The sequence below is a fragment of the Notolepis coatsorum genome (genome assembly GCF_963971535.1).
Source record: "Notolepis coatsorum genome assembly, chromosome: 5".
NCBI lineage: Eukaryota > Metazoa > Chordata > Actinopteri > Aulopiformes > Paralepididae > Notolepis > Notolepis coatsorum.
In genome coordinates this window covers 171,780,150-171,799,755 of record NC_140169.1, presented here as the reverse complement: position 1 = coordinate 171,799,755, position 19,606 = coordinate 171,780,150, and the positions used below count along the sequence as shown (strand labels likewise).

Sequence of the window (19,606 nt, the reverse complement as noted above, 5' to 3'; positions counted from 1 at the left end):
AATCTTATCATTATGGGATATATTTTTACCCGGTCCATCTCCAGCTTGTATAATGGTATATACGTCCAAATCATGTTGTTTATCGAGTTATTGCCAATCGATCACCGTGTAGCGTGACGAGCCAGAGTCCCATGACCTATAGCGAGCGCCCGGAAGTACTACGGACGTCTAGGACAACCTCTATGCAACATCCTGTTTGGCGATTGCGCCGATCGGCCACCAGATGGCGCTCCTGAACCGCCAGAGAGCTCAGTGGGTCCTGCTGGTGGATCTCAGGCCAGCGGAGGGGACATATGAATCCGATCGCAGATTTTTGAAATATTGATATAAGGACGACGTAACACGTCCTCTGGCAACTTTAGCATGGCCAGCAAAGACGTCTAAAGACGGTTCCCGGCAGTCAAAGTCTGTGATCGAAATCATATTTTTTCTCCACAGCCCTGAGACACAGTGCTGGCCTCCTCTCAACCCTCTAGCGGTTCAAGAGCGCCATCTAGTGGCCGATCGGCAGAAGCGCCAAACAGGAAGTCATGTGGATGAAGTGGTGATCACCCATATTACTTCCGGCCACTCTCTATAGCTCCCGCGACTCCATCTTGAAACACTCGATAATAGATCGCTCGCCCTAACTCAATAAACAACGTTATTTGGACGTATATACTATTATACAACCTGGAAATGGACCGGGTATTTCGACATCCCATAATGGAAAACTGTCTACCCCACGCTGATCGGCCAACGGCCCGCAGAGACTGGGGTGAGTTTTAGCGTGTAGTATTACCGTGTTCGACACTAACTGCTATGATGAACATTTGACCCACATTAGATGAATGGTATAACGTTGCCCACGGAATTATAAACGATCCCCCGCCCATCCGGTCATCATCAGATGATACGTAGAAACTTCTAGAAGCACGTCCATTTGAAATTTTTCATCTGGCACCGATCGCTATCAAACTGTATTTCATCATCAATATAATGCATTTGGGGCTATAAATCACGTTCTGGAGAAAGCTGCAGAAAGAGATGAAAACATACTTATACTTTAGACCATATTTTACTATGAATATGTGAATGAAAAAGTTTAACGTTGCTACACAATGAACAATACATATAGGACCTTGAATGGGCCCTAATAATGGCAATCTAGCAATAGAATTTAAAAGGTTATAGCCCTGCAAAGAAGGGGAACTTCTCCATGTTAAATAGAGCTGGCAACGGATGGTATATCATGAATTTAGCCTTAGGCAATCAAAGTGTTAAAGATCTTTCGCTGAGATAAATCAGTTTGTCATGCATTGAGAAACTTTGGCTAGAGACGGATTTGATTAGTCTTACACACCGTGCTATACCTATGAACAACCACTTGATACAACAGAGCACAAATCCTTCTCTAGCGTTTCAGTAAAGAGTGGTAAACATTTATTTCTTCAGTCATCAGAGCATCCCGTAATAGTCTCAGGAGTCAGTCAGGGTCATCTGCCACACGGAGACGGCCGTGTGCCCCACTAGAGGTTTGCCCCCCAGCACCAGCAGCAGATCGGGCAGGTGATGGGCTAGACTCTCCTCCCCGGTCCCCGCCAGCTGGTCCTCACAGCTCCACTGCCTACTGAAAGCCTGGTTCTCAAAAGTCAGACAGTTTCTGATCTGGTGAGTGTCTTTACCTGTCAAGCCCCCGTTGCCGTTATCCGCCACAAACTCCTCGAAGGATTTGCCCTTGTCCGGGCTGAACGTCTCCAGCTCTATGGCACCCTCGGTCGCCAAAACGGCAGTGGGGAAGCACTTGTTCTTGAAGGGCCTGAATTTGCCGTCCAGCAGGCCGGGCTTGAGTCCTGAGCTCGAGGAGGAGCGGTGCGAGCCGTCAGTGGAGAGCTGGTAGCTGGGGCCCAGGCCGGCACAGCAGTGGTGGATCCTGGGCGGAGGGTTGGAGTTGGGTAGCACAGCCAACCTCTCCCAGGCATGTGTGCTGAAGCTGTACCTCCACAGGCAGTTCTGAGGTGAGTTCAGGCTCTCGCCTCCCCCGAAGAGGAGCATGCTGTCCCTGTAGGCTGTGGCTGAGTGGCCCACCAGCCTGGAGGGGCCTGACCTGTTGGAAAACATCCACATGAGGGGGTGACCATGGAGGAACACAGAAAACTAGTTTTTGGTTTGAAGTCCCACCAGAATGGAAAGCAGGACGGGATTATTCAATAGGCATTCAAATTAAATTAATCTGAGCTGTGTCTCTTATGTGGTTCTGCGGGTGTGGGATTTGTATGTCATTTGAATTCTGCCAACTCATCAACTATCAACAACGAAAGTGCATACAGTAGCAAATCAACACACTGTGAAAGACTTTATGACCTTATTTATTTTTATTTCAAACTGGGGATCCACGTGTAGAAACTAGGGGTGTAACGGTACACAGAAGCCACGGTTCGGTACGTACCTCGGTTTTGGGGTCACGGTTCGGTATGAGTTCAGTACAACAGGAAACAAATATTTTTTATGATTATTATATATTTATAATAATTATTATAATCATTATTATTAAATATAATAATTTTGTATTAAGTTATATTTAGTTCCACCTAGGCTTGCCGCGGTATAGTCAGTGATACCGGTGTCATTCTGTGTTCAGGAATCCACTGAGTAAATTTTGCCTATTGTAATGACCCTGCTGTGTTACAAACATATCATTCATTCATGGTTTTGTTTCAGGGACAAGCTACGTCAGGCCATCTAATGGCACCTAAACCCAGAACAAATCTACTAAAAGCTTCTGTGACTTACAGAGCTATCATGGAATGGAACTCATTGCCAAGCTACTTCGCTGAAATAGAATCCAAAACCACTTTCAAGAAAAAATGTAAATACCATCTACTAACGAGCATGCACTGAACCCTTATGGGCATAGCGGTGAAAACCAATTGACTGTTAATTGTATTTATGTTGATGGCAGTGAGTGCTGCTCAGGAAGCACTATTTATTTGTTTTTAATTATTTGATTTTAATACTTTTATACTAATAAGTATCTTGTACAATATCATCCTTAACTGAGGATGAGATTGTTAATGATGTTGATAATGATGTACTTGATGTTGATAATGATGTAATATATATATTGAATATTGTTGTAAGTGCCGGACCCCAGGAAGAATAGCTTTTGTCAAAGTGCAAAAGCTAATGGGGATCCTAAAATAAACATAAACATAAACTCTCGTGTGGACGAGGGATTAGCAAAAAGGTCGCGTGGAACTACAAAGGAGCTAAAGAACCGCTGTGGATCTAATTCAGCCTTTATGCTTCTGAAAGCCATAAGCTCATCTCTCCTAGACGTGCCAAGGAACGTTTCAGGTGTTCCTTTTTTGCCATATGCCACCTGTCTCTACAATGCCTCCAGTTACATTGGCCCTCAGTCAGATCGGATGCTAGTCAGACTTTTAATAAGCCTTGCCTTGTTTCATACATGTGTATTATCCTGTAGCTGAAAGAGCGCTGGTTTGATCTCCAGCGCTGACACAGGAGGGTGTATTCCCGCTGTGAGCTGCTGGATGAAGGGTGTCTGGTGTTACATCTACTATGGTGCCAGCCCTTCCGGCAAGGGTTCCCTTGAGCATGACTACTGCGCTCATATCTAAGAGGAATATGTGTAAAGACAGATTACAATGGCCTTGTACAAACTAACAAAGTAATCTCCTTCCCTTCCCTTCCTCCCTCCCTCTACTACCAAGCCAGCGACAGCTCAGGGGTGGGAGAAGATAGAAGACCTGATGTTGTGGAGCACACACCCAGAATGCCTTGCGGTCCAAGAAAGCACCCGTCGGGATGCTTGTTAATGCATGCGTACTGCGGTCTGTTATAGAAACATTTCATGTTTCTCTGTTCTAAATACATATTATCTGTACAGCCTTGACTAGTTAATATAGTTAACTAGTATACAGTTTTCTCAGACATTAGGCGACAGTCTGACGGTGTTCTTAAAACAACTTAACCTGCTGTTGTGTGGCATGTGAAAGGGTTAACCTTATGTGTATTGTCGCAGTGAAAGGGTTAACCGTTTGGTAGTGCGGCAGTGAAAGGGTTAAGGGTCAGGACAGCTTGACTTATACGACATGTCCAAGAAAATCACATCTTATTATTTTCTTGTTGTCTTCATATCAATCTTGTGTCAGATACGACAAAACCCCTAATCTCATCTATGTTTTTCATTTAGTCATCTTTGTTTTCATTTGTCATTCCAAACTGGTGTATTTAATTGTAAGTCTGACCAGAGCTCTTTCTCACTTTCTGGTGTTACACTTGTCTCTGATTGTAAACTGAGGATACTTTTCTGTGGCCACAGAAAATAAACTACTATCTGAATTTCTACAGTTCACTGTCTTGGCTCCTTTAAAATATTCCACAACCCTCTTTGTGATCATTGTAAGTTAACGTTACTAGAGCTAGCCACAATATACCCATTTGACTGTAGTCAGCAAAGCCAAGCTACATAGCATGCTAGTCGCTAACGTTACCAATCGGTGTTCTGTGTTGTATCAAATGGAACGTTAGCTTGTTAACTGCAGTCAAATGGGTATATTTCACTTGCATGCTAGTGGCTATATGTAGATAGATAGATTGGCATCAGTCTATTATAATATGCTTCTTGTCCTGACCTGCTGACCTACAGTGATTGTATTTTATGTTCCATTTGATACAATACAACACAGCATCGGAACCGATTGGTAACGTTAGCGACTAGCATGCTATTAATCCTGGCTTAGTAAAAATGGGTCTGTTTCACTATCAGGCTAGAGGCTAGCACTAACGTTACAATCACAAAGCGGTTCTATGACCATAGTACGCATGTGGGGGGAAAAAAGCATCCCAACGGGTGCTCGGTCATAGACGGACCACACAGCATTCTGGGTATGTTTCCCACGGTAGGGCCTCTATCCTCTCGGGGACGGACGGAAAAGACTCACCCGGCTTTGAGGCAGCTCCAGGAGCGGCTGGTGAAGTTCCACCTCCAGAGGTCCTTCTGCTCCCGCAGGCCCCTCAGGCCCCCGAACAGATACATGCTGTCCAGATGAACGACAGCAGAGTGACTGTGTCTGGGGCCCGGACACGACGACGCCTGCCGGCCGCGGTCCAGCTGAGACCAGTCCATGGTGTCTGTCAGAGCCAACAGGGACACACACACACACACACACATGGTTTATTCATGTCCAGAGAAACGAGAAGTCAAGGGACAGCAAAACCTGCAGGATTATTAAAGGTCCCCTGTCTTATAAATAGCCTTTTCCAGTGTTTAGCATTGTTTTCTAGCAATGGGGGTTTGTATCAATGGGGTCTGTGTCTCTAATTCTCATTTTGGCGGATTGCTCCAATTCAGTTGAGACAATATCCTCCCCCAGTGAACTAAGCTATTCTGATTTGACTCACTATCCTACGTAGCACGGAGCTGATCTGCATAACTAACGCCCCCTCTATGGTTGTAGCGCACTCAACAACAGAGCGAGTGGAAATACCGTCACTTCCTCAAACGGGTTGACGTGGCGTGGGTGCCGACAGAGAGAGGCAGAGAACGAGCGAGCGAGAGAGAGGGAGAGAGAGAGAGACAGAGGGAGAGAGAGAGAGAGGGACAGGAGCACCCCACACACACACACACACACTCACACACACACTATATAACTATCATATCACTGTCAAACTGCTGCAAAATATCATTGCGCACGCTCCCACGCGCGCGCCCGTATTCCGATCCGTGCAATAATATTCACAGGGATATATATTGTAATTTGAAACAAGTTACCAATGCATTGTCCCATGGGATTATGCCCCCTGCAGCGAAATTAATTAGTATCCCCTTCAATCTCTCTATCAATGTCTCTCTCTGTCTGCCAGTGCAGACTGTGGGTGACTGTCACTGAAAGCGCTTATGGGCGGAGCCCAGCCCAAAACAGCTTGAAATATTGAAGTGGAAAAATGCTGCTTTTAGAGTACTTGATTAGAAATACAAAACAATGCATTTTTTTGTTTTGTTTTTTAAACCTTACAGATGTGTTCCATAGACTCACAGGAATTGTGTAACATTGCCCAAATAGTGAAAGGAATAACAAGACACAGGACCTTTAAGCCATCTCAACCACAAACTGTTTCAGCTGTTGGTAACGCAGCCTCAAGACCCAGACCAGCTGATTTCTGGACGCTGACATGTTGCTGACATGTTGCATCGAATGTGACAGGAAACAGTGAATTTTAATGTTCTAATCGCGATGTCAGCGGCCAGAAGACAGGCTCTCCATTGAGATCTTGAGAAGTTTGATCGTTTCAACAACGTCGTTGTGAGTGTTTGACAAATGAGGATTTTATGTTTAGGTAATATTTTAATTGTGACTAAGCAAGTACAATTAAATGACATGACGGACCGTCACCCGGGGTTTTACCTACTCTATCACTGCACAGAAATTAGGCATTTTCTTTTGAAAGTGGTTATCAATGGTTACCGGCAGCCATGTTGGAAGAAAGAGGACCACATAAACATTCCATGCAAGGCCTCTGTCAATGGTAAATAAATGATGCATTTTATATAGCGCTTTTATCCAAAGCGCTTTACAATTTTGTTCCTCACATTCACCCATTCACTCACACCATAGCTGTCAACCCTACCGTTTTTCCCGGGATTCTCCTGTTTTTTCAACCCTCTTCACGCCCTGTTCACGGTTCACGTATTGGCACGTATTTTGTACTTATAAATTTTTACAAAATGGCTGCAATTCCCTTCCGTGACGACAGGTGGCAGCAGTGTAGATTAGAATGTTATCACAGGAAGTCAGACCGTTGCGACCCGAAGAAGAACAGCGAGCGGATGTAAGAACAGCGAGCGGATTTGCTCAGAGCTCAGGGGAGAGACTGATGCACCGAGGGTGTCAAATCAACTTAGCCAGTGTCTCTTGATTGCCCACTCTGTGGCTTTTGTCTCTGGAACAAAAGGTTTGCAAATCTTCTGTGGATAAAACAATACAAAGTTACTGTATGTGATGCAGGAATGTGTAAATGTGTTGGAACTTGGTGAACAGCCGTTTGCTCTGCTCGTCCCCTAAGGTTCACGCGTCCCCTCCTCCCATTCCTCCACGGAGAGCATGCCTTCATTCACTGACGCCCACTTTCCTGAATGCGATTTATATTTGGTATGACAAATACAGTTACTGGTAACTCGCAGGCATTGCAGAGATATTGAGGAAAAACACAAAATCGCATTGGCTTTTTTTCTATCTCACGTTTCTCTGTAGACACACACACTGTTCCAAAAATGATATTCCCACTGCTAAATTAATGACCATAGGTATTTTTTATAGCTTTAACGAGTTGTAGTATTAATATGTAGCCTACAGTGATGAAGGTATAAAGACACTATGGTAATACATTGATTGATTGCTAAATTTAACAGATTGCAGAATGGGTACAATACAGTATTGCGCAATACACAATTGTTATGGGGATGCAGACCAGAGAAGGACTTTCCCCATTTTCAATTCATAACATTTACAGTCAAATCAAATACATTTACAGATTACAACCTTTATTTAATGGTTAATATTTTGATAAAATGTAATTTACTGTATTTTTATAGCATTTACACTTTATAATATTTTATTTTCAGCTTTTATAGTTTCACAAACACATCAAGACAAATCACAAACACAAAGAAAAAAGAAATAAAAAGAACAATAGTATGTTGCCAGACACTGTCACATCAATGAACAAACATACACCATGTCATATGCTATACACTAAGGACGCAAGGGGCTGATTCTCTGACATATATACACACATTACATATATACACATACACATATATATATAATATATACACCAGCGCCGCCAATAGATAAAAAAAAATTAACGAATCAATCTCACAATTTTCTGTAATCAATCTAGATTAATCTAGATTAAAAACAGCATTTTTCTACATAAAACCGAAGCTTGTAACAGATATTTACTTGAGTAAAATCATGGAATTAATGTAAAATCAACACAAAGAAAGTATATTTAGATTCAAAGACTATTTTAATAGCTTTCTTTGAATACAGTTTCTCTCCTGTGAAATACAAATGTTCAACAAAACCATAATTTACATAGCATTTACACTTAAAGTAGGAAAAGTTTACCCTACAACGAATGGCTGGGTACATACAGGTTTTGACCAGCAGATGGCAGCGACGAGGCAGCTCCATTGGGAGGGGGTGAGGCCGGGTGGGAGGGGGGCGGGGCCGAGGGGGTGGGGCCGGGCTAAAATATACACGTTTTGTCTCCTGCCAATGTTGACAGCTATGACGCACACACCGACGGCGGAGGCAAGGTGCCAACCTGCTCATTGGGAGCAATTAGGGGTTAAGTGTTTTGCTCAAGGACACTTCGACAGGCTGCCCGGGAGGAGTGGGAATCGAACCGGGAACCATCCAATTACCAGACGACCGCTCTACCCACTGAGTCACTGTCGCCCCAGTATTATCCTCCTATCATCCTACCCCTGAATTTCCCCAAGGGGATCAATAAAGGAATATCTTATATCATTACGATACCATGCTACAGTTCCACAGAGGCATTTAATTCAAAGAAGGACTTATTCAAACTCACCCAGATTCAAACTCCAAAACTCCTGTGAGGATCCTCTAATATCAACATATCCTCCATAGATGAACATGCCAGAACCAAACATCACAGCACTGTGTCCCTTTCTGTTTGACGGCCCCTGGGTGTAAACACACACACACACACACACACACACACACACACACACATGCACACGCACACACATGCACATGCACACGCACACACACACACACACACACAAACACAGATGTGAGAGAAGATAATTAATTTGGTAATATTTATAAACATTTCTAAACGAGATCTTTCTTAAAATGTGCATGGTGTAAAATATGTATATGTACAGTATTCCACGATATCCTAGTCTTTTCATTCTGTAGAATCAGTGTGCGTGTTCATACATGGTATACAGGTACATATTACCTGAATAATTGAAGTGTTAACGACTATATTTAAATTCTGAAATTATTAATGAAGAAAACATACATTTTATGAAAGTCCAGACATTGCTTTAAAATGTAACAAAAAATAAGTAAAAAATATCGCAGCTTCCGACTGAAAGCACAGGTGCACATGCGTGTGCCTGCTTAATGTGTGAGTGAGCAGCTGTACACGTGTGACCAAAGGCTATCCAGAAGGAGAGAGAGAGTGGTTTCACAGTACAGTACATGTTCATAGTTCCAATTGACCCGTCTGAAGCCCTGCCTTCTTTTCTGCCTCCGGGAAGTAACCTGTGATTGGAGGATCGAGGAAAAGAGGGCGGGCGTGTGATAGGTCAACTCTTTTGGTAGGCGGAGATCTCTGTACCTGAGGGGGATTCCTCTTCCCTTGCCAGTGTACCCACTTCTGCTTCGCTGAAACACACACAGCAGAAGACAAAGAAAAACAAGAGGACAGATTAGATGGGAAGCTGGCAAGCGAAGCATTTACATCAGGGGAGACTGTGAAAAGTGCCAGGATGTGCCCAGCCAACCGAATCTGAGTTCAAACGAGACGCGACAAGTTGTGGAATTTTTTTTAGGGAGCAGTTACTCGCTCACCCAGACTCCAGTGGTGCGTTGCTCATGGGACGGGGTTGCACGCCATGCAACCGGCTCTGTTAGCAGAAGCACGCGCACACACATGCACGGATGTGCACATGCGTGCACAGGAATGCGCTGCACTCGACTGATGCGCCAACTTGCTAAGTACCCATCTGGCTACTTTGCATAACAATAGCGCCGGTCGTCAGGTGTGTTCAAATACGTTCTCAGATACATTCACACAAAACTTGTGAATGAAATGTGTTACATTCCATTCATAGAGGCAATTAGGCACTGTCTTTAGTCTGTGCTTATGCGAGGGAACATTTATGCGCATGCGCGGGAGCGCGCGCACGCACCCGGGAGCGTGCGTGCCGTGCACGTGGCGTCACTAAAACACTGTGCATTGCGTGCAACCAGCTTTGAAATCAGCAACGCAACACTGCCAGACTCTGTTGCTGAGTCAAGAGGAATCTAGTGCAAGAAAAAGAAAAGGGAAGCACAAAACAATCATATTGAGAAAAGACAAGACAACCAGCACTGAGGTTGTAGTACATATTACTCTCTTCTTCTTTAACAGTAACAAATTACTTTAATTTGTGCTTAAACAAGGGGATGGATAATTAAGAAATATCCTGGCTCTTGATATCTCGGTTTTTGTCTGTATTATAGTGTCCATTATTTTCTTCCTATTTTTCTTTTGTTTGATTCTTCGGTTTGATTTTAAGTTGTTTGTTATTCTCTTCTTCTTTTCTATTGTTCATTTATTTACATTTTTAAGAATTTTTATTTCAATGTGTCAACTACAGTGTCTTTAGATTTCCAATGTGTCTGTTACTTAATTTTTCTTTTCTTTTGTTACATTTCTGGAAATATAGGTGTATGTATGTACTGTATGTATATGTAGTATGCATGTATGCATGTATGCATCTATGCATGCATGCAGGGCCACCTGGGAGAAATGCGAGGCCCTGTGCGAGATTTAAACGCGAGGGCCCCCCCCCCCCCCCCAAAAGGTAAAAAAATATATATATATAATTATTATTTTTTTATACAGTCAACATATTCTTAAATAATAGTGCTGCCCAAGGCTGGGCATGATACAGTCAACATATAGCAAGAGAGAGAGCGAGAGAGAGCTCCCGTTCTACAGTCAATATACAGTGTTATCGCTGCACAGACCCGGCAATGCCCCTGACCCTCCACCAGAGCAAGGCCAGAGAGAGAGAGAGAGAGAGAGAGAGAGACACATTGGAAAGAAACAACCCAAAACCAGAGCAAATTGAAATGCTATTTGGCCCTAAACAGAGAGTACACAGTGGCAGAATACCTGAGCACTGTGACTGACCCAATACTAAGAAGATCCTTGACTAGGTACAGACTCAGCGAGCACAGCCTAGCCATCGAGAAAGGCCGCCATAGGCAGACCTGGCTCCCAAGCGAAGACAGACCCACTGCACACAAGATGAGGTGGAAACCGAGCTCCACTTCTTAACAACCTGCCCACTATACCAAGACATACTTCCCACAAATTGCAAACACCCAAAGAGACTTTGAAAACATCAACAATAACTCAAAACTCCCATACCTACTGGGAGAAATACAAGAATGTGAAATAAAGCCCATTTGAATTGAAGAGAGAGATAGATAGAGCATGTCTGTGTGTGTTAGAAAGAGAGAGATAGAGAGAGAGCATGTCTGTTTGTGTGTGTGTGTTAGAGAGAGAGCATGTATATGTGTGTTAGAAAGAGAGAGAAATATAGAGAGAGAGAGCATGTCATTTTGTGTGTTAGAGAGAGATATAGAGCATGTCTGTGTGTGTTAGAAAGAGAGAGAGAGAGAGAGAGAGAGAGCATGTCTGTGTGTGTGTTAGAGAGAGAGCATGTATGAGAGAGATAAGCAAAGATGAGCCCCTAAAGGACATTCAACTTTTAATGGAAGAACAAAACAGAAGGAAAAGATAACTTCACAAAGGCAACATCAATATACATAGATCCAAACGGACAAAGATCAACACTTAAATCCAAAGAGAAGAGGGTCTATACCAGAGAAAACAAAGTAGCAAGAAGCCAATGGCCGACATCAGCTAAATAGGCTAACTGCAAATAGAGTAACCAGGTACTGATACCAGGCCACACATCGTTAGCTACTACAACAGCTAGCCGGCCCGTTTGGCTCAATATAACGTTAGCTATGTTAGCTAGCCGGCCCGCTTTGGCTCAATATAACATTAGCTTCAACAGCTAGCCGGCCCGTTTGGCTCCCGAGAGAGAGAGAGAGATATATCCACGGCGGGAATAGAATAGAGTGCATTAAAAACTCACCAAACGTCCAAGAGGATGGAGACAACCGCGTGGAGTTGACCAAGTTCATCTGCCGAATGACCGTCCTCTTCATCTTGGCATAACAATGCTGCACGCGCTCTCTCTAGGTTAGCTAACGCTAGTTAGCCTTTAGCTAAGCTAGCTACTAGCCGACATCATCATGGCTATCCCGACTGAACCACATGTTAGCACTCGATATTATAACGTAGCTAAAGCTAACTAGCTGTCCCTGCCTTTAGCTAAGCCAACATGGCTAGCCTGACTGAACTGTCTAACATGCAACAACTTTCATCTTCAGTCCATCTGCCGAATGACCGTCCTCTTTGTCTTGGCTGGCATAACTAAGCATAACCTCCAAAGCTGCACGCGCGAAATAGTCAAACGCAGCTGACGCACGCCGGCGTACACATGATGTAACCCCTCCCTTCGTTGAAACCAATAGTATGTCTGCTGCAGAGCCCCAGAGCTCCAATAGTGAGTATGTCTGCTGCAGAGCCGCAGAACCAGGAACAAGTCAGACACATTATACAAATGTGTCTAATGTGAAATATATAAGCATATAAGCAAAACTAGATTTTAGGTCTGTGATGAAAAAGGGCCTCGCGGGAAGGGGGGCCTCGAAAAAAAAAAAAAAAAAAAAAAAAAATAATAATAATAATAATAATAATAATAATAATAATAATAACTAGACAATTCCGCGCGGGGGAAATTGTGAAAGTGTGGGTGACGCCTGTGCACCGCCGGCCAACGGGGGAGAGGGTCTCTCGCGAGTCTCTATGACAAACGGTTCAAAGGATACAAAAAGGGGGCCCGGCCTAAGGATCGGGGGAGTGGTCAACATAGACCAATCAAAGAGGATATCCCTACTGAGTGCAATGACACAACCCGCAACACTATTACACTATTACACTATTACACACTATTACACTATTACACTATTACACACTATAACACTATTACACACTATTACACTATTACACACTATTGCACTATTACACTATTACACTATTACACACTATTACACTATTACACACTATTACACTATTACACTATTACACACTATTACACTATTACACTATTACACACTATTACACTATTACACTATTACACTATTACACACTATTACACTATTACACACTATTACACTATTACACTATTACACACTATTACACTATTACACACTATTACACTATTACACTATTACACACTATTACACTATTACACACTATTACACTATTACACTATTACACACTATTACACTATTACACACTATTACACTATTACACTATTACACACTATTACACTATTACACACTATTACACTATTACACTATTACACACTATTACACTATTACACACTATTCAATAGTTACAATATTACACTATTACACACTATTACACTATTACACTATTACACACTATTACACTATTACACACTATTACACTATTACACTATTACACACTATTACACTATTACACACTATTACACTATTACACACTATTACACTATTACACACGATTACACTATTACACACTATTACACACTATTACACTATTATACACTATTATACACTATTACACTATTACACTATTACACACTATTACACTATTACACTATTACACACTATTACACTATTGCACTATTACACACTATTACACTATTACACTATTACACACTATTACACTATTACACTATTTCACACTATTACACTATTACACTATTACACACTATTACACTATTACACACTATTACACTATTACACACTATTACACTATTACACTATTACACTATTACACACTATTACACTATTACACTATTACACACTATTACACTATTACACAATATTACACTATTACACTATTACACACTATTACACACTATTACACTATTACACTATTACACTATTACACAATTACACTATTACACACTATTACACTATTACACTATTACACACTATTACACTATTACACCGAGTACAATGGCACAATCCGCAAGTCTCTACGACAAACGGTTCAAGAGATACACTGAGGGGGTGTGGCCTAAGGGGGCGTGGTCTAAGGATCGGGGGAGTGGTCAACATCGACCAATGAAAGGTGGTCAACATCGACCAATGGCACAATCCGCAAGTCTCTACGACAAACGGTTCAAGAGATACACTGAGGGGGTGTGGCCTAATGGGGCGTGGTCTAATGATCGGGGGAGTGGTCAACATCGACCAATGAAAGGTGGTCAACATGGACCAATGAAAAATGAAAGAGGATATCCCTACTGAGTACAATGACACAACCCACAAGACAGAGGGCGCTGTCCAGCAATTCAGTACTGCAACACAGTGATGGGCAATGATGGGTTAAAGTGGATGAGGTCATTGGCAGCTCAGCCACGAGCCACACAGCTGAACCAATCATGAGTGAGCCATGAGCCACACAGGTGAAGCAATCACTATGACTTGCATATTTTCTATCCAATGCATTTCTATGGAGGCAGATGCATGACTGCATTGTCACATTGATTAAAAGAAAACTATAAGAGATGAAGCGTTGTGACTCGCACAAGAGCACTACAATGAGTAGGCGAAGGGTTGTGCGCGAGATTGTGGCATTTGTGCGATATTGTGGCACTCCTTCGGCGATCGGAACAGAAGGCTAAAAAATTGTGTGAAAAAATTGATTTCTAGAGGGCGATTGCATGGCGGTCAATGGGGAGGAGAACCTTCAAACAAATGGTCGTCAGTTGAGATAGAAATGTCCAATTCCATTTATTTTTCTTTTGTGAGCGGGATGACAGCCGTGTCATCGTTTTGATGTGTTTGTTTTATTTCTACGTCCAAAATTGAGATCACACTCGCAATTCACCCAAGGTAGGGGGAAAAAGATTATTTCAGCTGCTACACTCTAAAATGCAATGCATTCCCAATGGGACCGAAATTTTACCGTTTAAAGTCGATTCGTAGCCAGACGGTGCGGTGAAACTTTTACGGGTTCGAAGACCGCAGTTGCCATAGGCAAGCCGCTCGTTTTGATACCTTTCACGTGTATGGTGCGCGAACGCTTACGTGTTGCAAAGTGTTTGAAACTCTAAATTGCACTGTATTTCCGAAATTTTACCGTTTAAAGTCGATTCGTAGCCAGACGGTGCTAAAAAGAGTATAGATATGTATAGTGTGGGTTGCAACCTGGCTTCGCCAGGTCACCCACACTAATAATAATAAACGATTTTTTTTTTTTTTTTTGCGAGGCCCCCCTTCCCGCGAGGCCCTGTGCGACGGCACTGCTCGCACACCCCCTGAGGCGGCCCTGCATGCATGTATGTATGTATGTATGTATGTATGTATGTATGTATGTATGTATGTATGTATGTATGTATGTATGTATGTATGTATGTATGTATGTATGTATGTATGTATGTATGTGTATGTGTGTGTGTGTGTATGTATGTATGTATGTATGTATGTATGTATGTATGTATGTATGTATGTATGTATGTATGTATGTATGTATGTATGTATGTATGTATGTATGTAAGTATGTATGTATGTATGTATGTATGTTTTTTGTTGTATGTGGACCCCAGGAAGGGGGTCTTTAAGAACTTTAAAACTCCCAAAGAAAAGTGATTGTTTAAACGGCTCATTAAATTATTTGTACACCCTAAAACGTCCCGCTCAGTGGCCAGGAAGCTAAGGTCTGACAGATTTCGCTCGTTAATCCTCAGGGCAGAGACACAGTCAGCAGTTTATGACGTCAGTCCACTCCCCTCACACTCTTTAAACTTGAGCAATATCACAGCACATAGTAAACGGTTTAAACTTGAGCAATATCAACAAGCTATTGTTATTTACAAGACCCTACATGGTCTGTGCCCGCCCCCTCTGAGGGAATTCATAGAAAGGAAGCCCGATAGAGGAATCAGCACTAGAGCAACAACCAGAGGGGATTGCGAAGTGCCCGGCCGGCAAACCGCCTTTGCTAAAAACACCCTCTCAGTCCAGGGCTGTTTAATCTGGAATGATTTACCACTGACCATACGAGATTGTACGATCTTTTAAATTCAATCTAAAAAAAATGGTTACTCGACAATCAAAGCTGTGACCATGTAGTAAAATTATATTGTAGTGCACCATTTATACCTTGTACTTTTTTCTGTATGTATGTTTTTATGCCTTGTCTCATAGCATGTTATGCTTCACTGCCTGCATGTTTAGTTTTTATGCTTTGTGTGGGGACTGCGGATGAAAATTAGCATCCTTGCTAAATCCGGTGTATTTACACTGCATTTATTTGTAGTGTCCAGTAATATGCTCTGTCCCGTCTAAATAAACAAATAAATAAATATGACAGCACATAGGAAACACACGAGAGGATGAAAAACAACAGGATATTTTTGGGTGGGCCCATTTGGCTGATAAAGAGGGCATTATCACAATATTTTTTTATAATCCATAACAATTTAGAGGGAACAATAATACGCATCGGCCTATGTGTTACATCAATAACTGTAATGTGATTTTAGTCAGTTTGGGACAGTAATGCCTTACATTTATTAAATGTAATGGGATTACAGTAATGCTTTACCCCAACACAATAATTCATTATTTAAATTGTATGCTTTTTTTATCTCCTTGCCTTGCCTTGCCAACAGTGATGGCAGGGCAGATAACTTCTATTGGCTTTGCAACTAAACTAAACTAAACTAAACTAAACTAAACTAAACTAAACTAAACTAAACTAAACTAAACTAAACTAAACTAAACTAAACTAAACTAAACTAAACTAAACGTTCTGTCACATTTGAATAGCTATACTATTTTTTTTATAATGGAAATTAATCTAATCAAACACTGGTCAAAATGTGAAGATTTATAATCTTTGGTCAAAGAATCCGAAATTAAATTGGGTCTTGTAATTGGTTACACCCCTGATTTGAAGTTTGTGGATTCTTTACTTTTCATTGCATTTCTTCTTCACAAGAGCTGGACATATGTCCAGACGTGCGTTGCTCATGGGACGGGGTTGCACGACGTGCAACCAAGCTTTTGTGAGCAGAAGCGCGTGCACGCACATGCGCGGATGCGTGCACACAGGAATGCGCTGCACTCGACTGATGCGTCAACTCGCTACGTACCCACCTGGGCCCTGCCTACTTTGCATACGTATCAATAGCGCCGGTCGTCAGGTGTGTTCAAATACGTTCTCAGTAGGGATGTCTGATATTATCGGCCTACCGATATTATCGGCCGATATCGGCATTAAAATGTGATATCGGAAAATATCGGTATCGGTTTTCAAATTTTTTATTTTTATTTTTTACATTTCTAGAACCTTTATTTACCCAGGCAAGCAAGTAAGAACAAATTCTGATTTTATTTATTGTCAAAAGTATGCATAATGTTGTGTTAATTCCACAACAAGAGATATGTAATGTTAATTACCTGAAATTATCCGTTTTTTGGGGGGAAAACTGTGCATATATCGGTATAGGTTGATATCGGTTGATATCGGTATCGGAAATTAAGAGTTGGACAATATCGGTATATCGGTATCGGTCAAAAAGCCAATATCGAGCATCCCTAGTTCTCAGATACATTCACACAAAACTTGTGAATGAAATGTGTTACATTCCATTCGTAGCACAATTAGGCACTGTCTTTAGTCTGTGCTTATGCGAGGGAACATTTATGCGCATGAGCGGGAGCGCACGCACGCGCCCGGGAGCGCGCGTGCACGTGGCGTCATTAGCGTGCGTGCAACCAGTTTTGATATCACCAACGCAACACTGCATATGTCACACAATGCTCTGCTCTTATCCATGTCAGTTATATGAGTGTGCTCTACATGTCTGGACAGGTTTAGACTGTCTGCAGCAGAATAGGCCCAACGTTTGTATTGGCTTTGTGCAACACATGTTCTCCCACAGTGAAACTTACCAATGTCAAACATCCAGAGGGGACATCTCCCTTCTGTGTATGCAGAATCCAGCATTCCTCCAAATACGTAAAGAAAGCCCTGCAAAGGTCACACACAGTCAATGAGTAGGAAGGGAGTACTGAGTAGTGGAGTACTGGAATAGTACTGGAGCATACTGTCATATTTGCTTTCTTTATTATGACTAGGGATGTCCGATATCATCGCCCGATATTGGCATTAAAATGTAATATCGGAGAATATCGGTATCGGTTTAAAAAATTAAAAAATTACATTTATTTAACCTTTATTTACCCAGGCAAGCAAGTAAGAACAAATTCAGATTTTATTTATTGTCAAAAGTATGCATAATGTTGTGTTAATTCCACGACAAGAGATATGTAATGTTAATTACCTGAAATTATTCTGTTTTTGGGGGGGGGGGGGGAAACCCAGCATATATCCGTATCGGTTGATATCGGTATCGAAAATTAAGAGTTGGACAATATCGGTATATCGGATATCTGTAAAAAAGCAATATCGAACATCCCTAATTATGACTATAATAAATAGAACTAGAGTACTCTCCCCTTTGACAGGGTGTCTAAAGCTGGCAACCTGCAATTTAGCTGCAGTTGCAGGTTACAGATGATGTCATTTTCAAATTACAGACAGTTGCTTTCCTTTTAAGATGCTTGGGAAGTTATACTATGTAATTCAGATGCAACTCAGCTGCATGTACCCCAGTTGAAGGTAACTTAGGTTGTTTGTGTGACACCACCCTAACTGAATGCAAATTAGATGCAAAAATGATACAAAGTATTTAAGCTGCAGTAGGCAACTTCAGAGAAATGAGCACACGGCAGGGTTTTTAAAAATACCTCCGTCCAGACGTAAACGCAGAAACGCATAGAAATTGCTCCAACAAGCATGCCGGGCCAGTAGTTGGCGATAATAAGCGATATCTCAAATACCATAGAACAACAGTCTGAGCATGCGTAGTGAGCTGATTTTCATTGGCGGCAGCAACTGAAAAGTAAAATAATGTAGTGACAGAAAATCCGAATAAGAGACAACGGACCCAGTACTTTGTTGGCGGTGGGAAAATATGCAGACAAACATTAAATATTTTTGGAACCGTTTGTGTTCAATTGTATCTGAATCGGGAGATTAGCTTCTCTCTGTCAGAATTGAAAGTGTATATCTCCGTCGCATCAAGGCTATGGCTGGCAGTGGCATAGAACAAGGACATTTGTTTTCTCTAACGGACGCATCTGCAGTATTTCTATATTTCATATAGTTTCTCTATCTACTCCAGTGCAGCGTCAGACAGATTCAACCATCAGACGCTGCTTGCGCGTAACGGAGAGAGAGGCGCTTGTGGAATTCCCAATTCCTGGATAAAAATCCTGGCTGACTATATGTTCTATGTAGGCTATCTTGTTGCAAAATAATAATAATAATAATAATAATAATAATAATAATAATAATAATAATAATAATAATAATAATAATAATAATAATAATAATAATAATAATAATAATAATAATAATAATAATAATAATAATACAGTTGGTTGTTTTTAGTGTGTTATGCACGTATCTGTTATTTAGTTTGGCCTACTGGACATTTTCATTGACATAAGTAGATGTTTCTTTTTTTATCTACTTTTTCTCCCCATTTTTAAATTTTCTCTCCCATCCCAATTTCGTATTGTCCGATTCTACCCTCCCCTGTCTCGAACGTTGTTAGGCCATGCCTCCCACTGGTCGTCTGCAA

The 19,606-nt window shown here is 41.7% G+C and overlaps 1 protein-coding gene across 2 annotated transcripts in view; it reads right to left on the bottom strand.

The window, feature by feature from the left end:
• Positions 1 to 1,213: 1,213 nt before the first annotated feature.
• The window catches only part of klhdc3l (kelch domain containing 3-like), an 81,495-nt gene continuing 63,102 nt past the window's right edge, over positions 1,214 to 19,606 (bottom strand). The window contains exons 4-8 of one of the 2 annotated variants that reach the window (XM_084315288.1): positions 17,850 to 17,928; positions 9,385 to 9,431; positions 8,605 to 8,719; positions 4,947 to 5,136; positions 1,214 to 2,086 (exon numbers count right to left, since the gene is read on the bottom strand). In XM_084315288.1, coding sequence (XP_084171414.1) covers positions 1,459 to 2,086; positions 4,947 to 5,136; positions 8,605 to 8,719; positions 9,385 to 9,431; positions 17,850 to 17,928 — 1,059 coding nt within the window. In that variant the 3' untranslated portion in view covers positions 1,214 to 1,458. The remainder of the gene's footprint in view (positions 2,087 to 4,946; positions 5,137 to 8,604; positions 8,720 to 9,384; positions 9,432 to 17,849; positions 17,929 to 19,606) is intronic. The other variant, XM_084315289.1, reaches the window with a different exon arrangement.